The sequence below is a fragment of the Lycium barbarum genome, chromosome 8, assembly GCF_019175385.1.
Source record: "Lycium barbarum isolate Lr01 chromosome 8, ASM1917538v2, whole genome shotgun sequence".
Classification (NCBI taxonomy): domain Eukaryota; kingdom Viridiplantae; phylum Streptophyta; class Magnoliopsida; order Solanales; family Solanaceae; genus Lycium; species Lycium barbarum.
Window position 1 is genome coordinate 107961715 of NC_083344.1, and position 8224 is coordinate 107969938.

Genomic DNA, 8224 nt, shown 5'->3' on the forward strand with positions numbered 1-8224 from the left:
AGCATTCCTAATCTCACCCAATAGTACAAGTTATCGTATTCCCAACTTGCCGACTTTTGACGAAACTCATGCTTCTTTGATTCATTCACCTTCCAAATCTTCTGCCACTTACTAATATTATTTATAAACTCTTGTAATAATTTTTATTAATAAAATCAATCCCTTTTATCCTCAACATAATTTCTTTTTGAACTTACGTCGAATAACTCATGATGCGACTTTAACGTGCAAACATTCGAGGTGTAATAGGTTGATGACCTATGATGTGCCGCGGATTTGTGGCATATTCGACGCCTTTTTACTATGAATTTTGGTTGTTTTCAAGTAAGTCTGGTTCTCGTTAATATGTTTTGTAGTGTTTTAGGAAAACAATGGCCCAAAAGCAAAAAGCAAAGAACAAAAGAAAAATTAGCCAGAAATGAAGAATCCACGTTCCGTCGATCAGCCGACGAACCGTCCTTTAAAGCGTCGATAAGCTCGATTTTCCAGTGATGACAAAGTTGAAGACGACGAAGGACGGAGGCATCGACGAAGTGTCGAACTGATCGACGATTCGTCATTTGTGTCGTAAAGCGGGATCTCTCACCAAGAGGAGAGAAAGACGGAATACTCGATGGAGCGTCGAACTGGTCGACGACACCTTCAAATGGAATACATGGCTAAAGGTACAAAGGACTGAGAAATTGACGGATCGTCGAACGATCAACGGTCCGTCGATCTTGCTATCGGGGGCAATTTTGTCAGTAGCTGATGTGCGTTTTTTGGAGCCTATTTAAAGAACATTTTAGGTTATTTTTAGCAACAGATTTTTATTGTAACCACGTGAACAAAGTTCCATTGGTGGGTGAGCATTGAATATTCCCCTTTTGGAGCTTAGTGAAGACAACTAGATTCCATTATCCATCATCTTTATTACACTTTGTAAGCTTTATGTCTCATTTATTGCTTACTACTTTTGAGCCCATAATGTGTGAGTAGTTTCTTTAATCAAAGTTGTGGACCCAAAATGATGGGTGCTATGTAATGGGTGTCTAACATTGTATATATATATATATATATATATATATATATATATATATATATATATATATATATATAATGGGTTGTGATGTGTTTTATTATTTCTCATATTCATTGTTCATTAGTAGTTGCAAACACTTGTTCATGCACAAACCCTAGTTTATTTGAAAAGATGAACTAGGGTGTGATTTGAAATAATATAACAAGGACTCGAGGCGCTAACCCTTATTTAATGAACTCGCTTGGGGATAAGATGAGTTCTACTTGGCATATTTAATCAATCTTATTTACAACTTTTCTGCATTTGGGAAAATTATGAAAATAAATACTTTCTAACTATTGAAAAATATTCGAAAGTGCATTAGAGATTAAGTGCATACATAACTCCGACCCATTAGAAATATATCATGTTGACACCCATAGCATAACATCTAATCATCGCGGGGACACAACTTTGGTTCTCCCAATCCAAACAAATTCCAAACATTTCAAAATAGTAAATATAAACCAAATCTCTTTTCAAAACATTCGGAATAGGATTAAAGCCTTTAAAGACTAGTGTCGCATACAATTAGTACCCTTTTCTCTCCATATTCCCTGTGGGATTCGACCCCAACCTTGTTTGGGTTACTATATTTGACAACGCCCGCTTTACGCAATTAATAGGTGTAATTTGAGTGTATCAAATTTTGGCGCAGTTGCTGGGGAACACGGTTTAGAAATTACAGATTGTTGTATACTCTTCTTTAGAACTTTTTTTTATTCCATCACACCTTGTTTGCTATTGTGGTGAACCAGGTGAACATGGCAGGAAGACAGAATTGGAATCAAGGAAACCAAGGTGGACTTCATGTGAACCCACCTGCACCAGAAGAGGATGAGGATGAAAATATTTTTACGGAATTCATCAATGAAGCTGATTATGCTTCTGCTGTGGTTCCCCCTAGAATTGGAAATGCTACTTTCAAAATTGCTAGTTCTATCTATCAGCTGCTGAAACTTGAAGGTTATTTCCAAAATTCTTCGGAGGATTGTCCACGTCGACATTTGAAAAACTTCTTGCATGTGTGTGCTCAACAATCCCAAGGTGCTGTTTCTGCTGATGCACTTCGGTTACGGGTCTTTAAATATTCCTTGGCTGGCCAAACAAGAGAATGGTATGTAAAGCTCCCCAGCAATTCTAGTCATACCTGGAGCGAGTTAGCCAATACATTTTTGAAGAAATGGTTCCCACCAAGCAAAAAGGCTGAGCTTCTAGATAAGATTTTTGAGTTCAAACGACTTTCGAGGGAACAATTATATTCAACATGGGGCTGTTTCAAGTACTATCTAGCTCAATCTCCAACTCATGGGTTTTCGGATGCTATTCTCACCGAGAAGTTCTACAAGGGGTTAGATATAATGAATCAAATTGCTGTCAACACTGCAGCTGGGGGATGCTTCATGGAAAAATCATTTGCCAGCATCACCAGGTTGCTCGATAAGCTCACCACCTACAATCAAGCTGGGCACTCAAGTGATAGTGAAATCCTGTCATATGGTAGTCCCTTTGCTGCTGCGCTGGCCAAAGAAAATCATGAGTGAGATCATGCTTTTGCTCAATTGCAAACCACCGTGGATTTGTTGTCAAAGAGGATTACGAAGAAAGAAGCTAAAAGTGTAAATGTTGCCGAAAAGATGCCATCTCATGCACCCGGGATGTACCAAGTCTCGGAAGAAGCTTATCTAGAGGGGCAGCCACAACGTGAGGATGCTAATTATATCGATCACTCTCAAGAGGGTTATCAAAAGCAATGGAGACCCCAAAAAAAAGCAATCAATATGGCCGAAATGAATATGGTGGTTCGGACAAGAGGGATTACAACAACAACAATTATGGTAATCGGAATTCCAATGCCTATGTTCCACCAAAGGGCCGTACGTCTAACTCTCAAAATTGGCGAGAAGGTCCTTCCAATGATCAAGGGACTTCTTGAATGGAATCTATGCTTGAAAATATATTGGACAACTAGCATAAGAGTGACAAGAAGATGGAGAATTTGACCGAAGTGGTAGGATCTCACACCGCTTCGATTCATAAACTTGAGTCACAAATGCGAGATCTTTCTCGTGAGCAATATCCACCACAAAGAGGGGCCTTCCTAGCGACACAATTCCGAACCCAAGGGGTAGTGGAGGCGATCATATTACCTCCTGCAAAGCTATTTCTACTAGAAGTGGAAAGATCCTTAATGCGGTAAATCAGAGAGTGGTTGAACCTATCATTGTCGAGCCGATTGTTGATGAGGTTATTGAAGATGAGGTTGAAGAAGAAATAGAAGTGCCCATTATTGTTGAGAAAGATAAGGAATTACACCCTAGTGTTCTAAAGGGTGACGAGGAGCCAAGTGTTGAAAAAGCTACCGGAGATAGCTTTAAAAAGAGCAAGGTCACGGGGGCAATTAAACCCTTGACTTAAACATATAAGTCTCCTCCCCCGTTCCCACAAATATTGATGAAAAGAACGGAGGATGGCAAGTTCCAACGCTTCTACGACCAATTGAAAGGGCTGTCAACGAATATCCCATTTCTTGATGCATTCCAGGAAATACCGGGATTTTCTAAATACCTGAAAGATTTGTTGACAAAGAAAAGGCCAATCAAGCATGATACGATGGGAGTCACTCACCGTGTGAGCGCTATTATTTCGTCATCAAAGGTTGAAAAGAAGGGAGATCCCTGGGCTTTCACTATCCCTTGCACCATCGGTCATCATGATTTTTCTAGTTCTTTATGTGACAATGGGGCTAGTATTAATTTGATGCCACTAGCCATATATAATAAAGCCGATTTGGGAACACCTAGACCAACGAGCATGCGTCTCCAAATGGCTGATAAAACCATCAAATGACCGGTAGGGGTTGTTGATGACATCCTTGTTAAAGTAGGGGAATTCTTATTACCAGCAGATTTTGTCATCCTTGATTGTGCGGTTAACAAAGAAGTCCCAATTATCTTGGGAAGACTATTTCTTGCCACCGGGAGAGCCCTAATGGACTCAGAAAAGAATGAAATAAAATTTCGAGTCAATGATGAAGAGGTAACTTTCCAAGCTAGAAAGGGATTAAAATTGCCTAGTGCTTATGAGAGCATTTCGGTCATTGATTCTTTCGATGTGATAGACGAAGCAGTGGATCATAAGTAAGAGGAAGAGCACTTTGACGAAACGCTTTCAGCTATTTTGGTGAACTTCGAGGCTGATGACATGAAGGGGTATATTGAGACAGTTAATTCTCTCATTGGCCGGGGTTCGTACTCTTATGAGCCGAACAAAATTATCTCTTGATCTTGATAAAAGAACCACTCCTCCGGCTAAGCCTTCGATTATTGAGCCTCCAAAACTTGAGCTCAAGCTACTTCCCTCTCATTTGAAGTATGCTTTTCTTGGCCCAGATAATACTTTACCGGTTATCCTCTCATCTTTGTTAAGTGAGGAACAAACTCAAAAGGTGCTTGAAGTGTTGCGGGCTTATCGAAGATCTATTGGGTGGACTATTGCGGATATTAGGGGAATTCCCTCCGGTATTTGTGAACATAGAATCGAACTTGAGGAGGATAGTTCATCAAGTGTAGAGCATCAAAGGAGGCTTAACCCTCCTATGCAAGAAGTGGTCAAGAAAGAGATAATCAAATGGTTGGATGCGGGTGTTGTATACCCAATTACAAATAGTCCATGGGTTAGTCCGGTGCAATGTGTGCCAAAGAAGGGGGGCATCACTGTTGTCCCTAACTCCAAGAATGAGTTGATTCCTACAAGGACAGTCACTAGATGGAGAGTATGTATGGACTATCGCAAGCTAAACACCGCGACTTGTAAAGACCACTTCCCTATGCCTTTTATTGATCAAATGCTTGACCGGCTAGCCGGAAGAGCTTATTATTTCTTTTTGGATGGGTACTCGGGGTACAACCAAATTAACATCGCATTAGAGGACCAGGAGAAAACCACTTTCACTTGTCCTTATGGCACTTCTGCTTTCAGCCGCATGCCTTTTGGCTTGTGCAATGCCCCAACTACTTTCTAATAGTGTATGATGTCTATTTTCTCGGATATGGTGGAAGATTTCTTGGAAGTCTTCATGGATGATTTTTCTGTTGTTGGTGCACCAGGTTGGAAGATGCTGGTTCGAGAGGACCTGGAAAAATGCTAGTAAGACTCTTTTGACGAATGTCTTCCCAATCTCGGTAAGGTATTGAAGCGGTGTGAAGAACCAACTTTGTACTTAATTGGGAGAGATGTCATTTCATGGTGACAGAAGGGGTTGTCCTTGGCCATAGGATTTTCTAGAAGGGTATCGAGGTAGACCGAGCAAAAGTTGATGTTATAGCTAAGCTCCCTCCACCAATATCTATCAAAGGGGTTTGTAGCTTCTTGGGACATGCCGGTTTCTATCGGCGGTTCATCAAAGATTTCTCCAAGATCGTCAACCCGATGTGTAAGCTTCTTGAAAAAGAAGCTAAGTTTGCATTTGATGAGAAGTACCTTAAGGCATTTAATGATTTGAAGGAAATTCTCATCTCTACTCCAATTATTGTATCTCCGGATTGGTCAATGCCATTTGAGCTCATGTGTGATGCAAGCGGATTTGCTATTGGTACGGTGCCTGGGCAAATGCACAACAAAATCATACACCCAATTTCTTATTCTAGCAAGACCCTCAATGGAGCTCAAATGAATTATACTGTCACCGAGCAAGAGCTTCTACCATTGTCTGCGCGTTTGAGAAGTTCTGGGCCTATCTACTTGGATCCAAAGTAGTTGTTCATACGGATCATGCGGCCTTGAGATATTTGATGAAATATAAAGATGCAAATCCACGGTTGATTCGTTGGGTATTGTTGTTGCAAGAGTTTGACGTTGAGGTCAAAGATCGAAAAGGTTGTGAAAACCAAGTTGCGGATCATCTATCTAGACTTGAGGAAGCTGGGAGACCAAGTGGAAATCATGAGTTAAATGATGTTTTCCCCGATGAGAGGCTGTTGGCTGTATCTTGTGAGGTTGCCACTTGGTATGCAGATAGCACCAACTTCTTGGTGACGGGTCTTATCCCCGACGATATCAAGGCTTATCAAAATAAGAAATTCTTGAGAGATAGTCATCAATACTATTGGGATGAGCCCTATTTATTCTGAACTTGTGCCGACAACATCATTCGGCGATGTGTGGCCGAATCCGAGGCCATGGAAATCTTGAAAGCTTGCAACGACTCTCATGTGGGGGGTCATCACAGTGGGAACAGCACTGCAGCTAAAGTGCTTGAATGTGGCTATTATTGGCCCACTCTTTATCATGATGCAAAATTGATGGTGAAATCTTGTGACCAATGTCAACGCCAAGGGTCAATTGGGAGGAAGCACGAAATGCCAATGAATTTTATCATGGAGGTTGAGCTATTTGATGTGTGGGGCATCGACTTTATGGGCCCATTTGTGAGTTCTCGTGGTATGCGATACATCTTTGTTGCGATTGACTATGTGTCCAAGTGGGTTGAAGCTATAGCATTGCCCAACAATGATGGCAAGAGTGTCAGCAAATTTCTCAAAAGAAACAGATTCACAAGGTTTGACACTCCAAGGGCAATCATTAGTGATGGTGGCACTCACTTTTGCAACAAGAAATTCGCTAATCTCTTGGAGAAATATGGAGTGCAGCATAGGGTGGCCACTCCTTACCATCCCCAAACTAGTGGGCAAGTCAAAGTTTCCAATCGGGAGATAAAGAGCATCTTAGCCAAGACGGTTAATGCCAACAGAATTGATTGGTCATCTAAGCTTGATGATGCTCTTTGGGCTTATAGAACAACATTCAAGACACCCATTGGCACTTCTCCTTATCGATTGTTGTTTGGTAAAGCTTGTCATCTACCTGTTGAACTTAAACACAAAGCTTTGTGGGCATTACAAAAATTGAACATGAATTGGGACGAAGCAACCAAGCTGCGGTTGTTTCAAATGAATGAAATGGACGAGTTTCGGTATCATGCCTATGAGAGTGCGTGTTTGTACAAAAAAAGGATGAAGCACTATCATGATGTCAAACTTCTGAAGCGAGATTTTCAACCGGGTGATTCAGTGATACTGTTCAATTCAAGGTTGAAGCTCTTTCCCGGCAAGTTGAAATCCAAGTGGTCCGGCCCTTTTACTTTGGTGAGTGTGTCCCCAATGGGTCAATGGAGTTAAAGTCCGATGATGGGACGCGTACTTTCAGGGTGAATTGCCATCGGGTAAAGCACTACCATTGGATGGTTGATGGAGACAAGATTGGTGATGCCCACCGATTGAAACATGGCACCGAAACTTAGCATCAAAAAGTAGTATTACGTCGTGCCGCGACGTTAAATTGTGCGCTTTTTGGGAGGCAACCCATGTGCATTTTTGAAATATTTTTTTTTCTTTCATTCCGTTGATTTTGTTGTTGTGTTGTTTTAATGTTTGTTGATGTGTTGAAGAACCTAAGTGTTGAACCCAGAAATTGCCAGGACAGGAGTTAGACGACACATTCGACGAGCTGTCGACTTGATCGACGAAACGTCGAATGCACCGTCTAGTGGATTGCCTACAATATTGGTTACTGGAAATAATGGCAATTCGACGACAGGTTTGACGCTCCGTCGAACTGATCGACAGTCAGTTCGACGGGCGTTCTTCTCTCTTTTTCATTTATAAAAAAAAAGTAAAGAGAAAAAAGGGGGTTTTCACTCGACGGAGCGTCGAATTAATTGACGCTCCGTCCTTTTTACCCGACGATTCAGCAACGTGGGTTATAAACCCACGATTATTTGCATTATGCCTCATTTCCATAACGTCTCTCTCTCTCTCTCTCTCTCTCTCTCTCTCTCTCCACCTCTCCCCCTTGCCATAACCGTTACCCCAACCCCACCCACTTCCCCCTTCCTTCACCACCTCTGTGTGTGTGCTTCTTCGGGTGTTTTTCCATTCTAAAAAGTTGAAATCATATTCATTCTATTTCCAGGTATGTGTGACTTACTGGATTGTGTGCTCCCTTGTGTTGTTTGTTTTTGCATTCCATGGCTTGTTTTGCATATTTTTTTTATTGTTTTCTTTGATTTTGCATCATTTTATTTTCGCCTGGGATGCTCATATTTTTTTGTTGTTGGGGGTGGTTTGTTGGTTTATTTGTGGTTGTTGGGTCATGGATATTTAG

The 8224-nt window shown here is 41.2% G+C and overlaps 1 protein-coding gene across 1 annotated transcript; it reads left to right on the plus strand.

Moving 5' to 3' along the window:
• Positions 1 to 3514: 3514 nt before the first annotated feature.
• On the plus strand, positions 3515 to 3910 carry LOC132608096 (uncharacterized). Its single transcript, XM_060322167.1, has one exon. It carries the CDS (start codon positions 3515 to 3517, stop codon positions 3908 to 3910), a length of 396 nt encoding a protein of 131 aa, XP_060178150.1.
• The last annotated feature ends 4314 nt before the right edge of the window (positions 3911 to 8224 follow it).

What these genes read in the sequence shown, in the direction of transcription:
- LOC132608096 (XM_060322167.1), top strand. Translation starts at nt 3,515, where the DNA reads ATGAAAAGAACGGAGGATGGCAAGTTCCAACGCTTCTACGACCAATTG.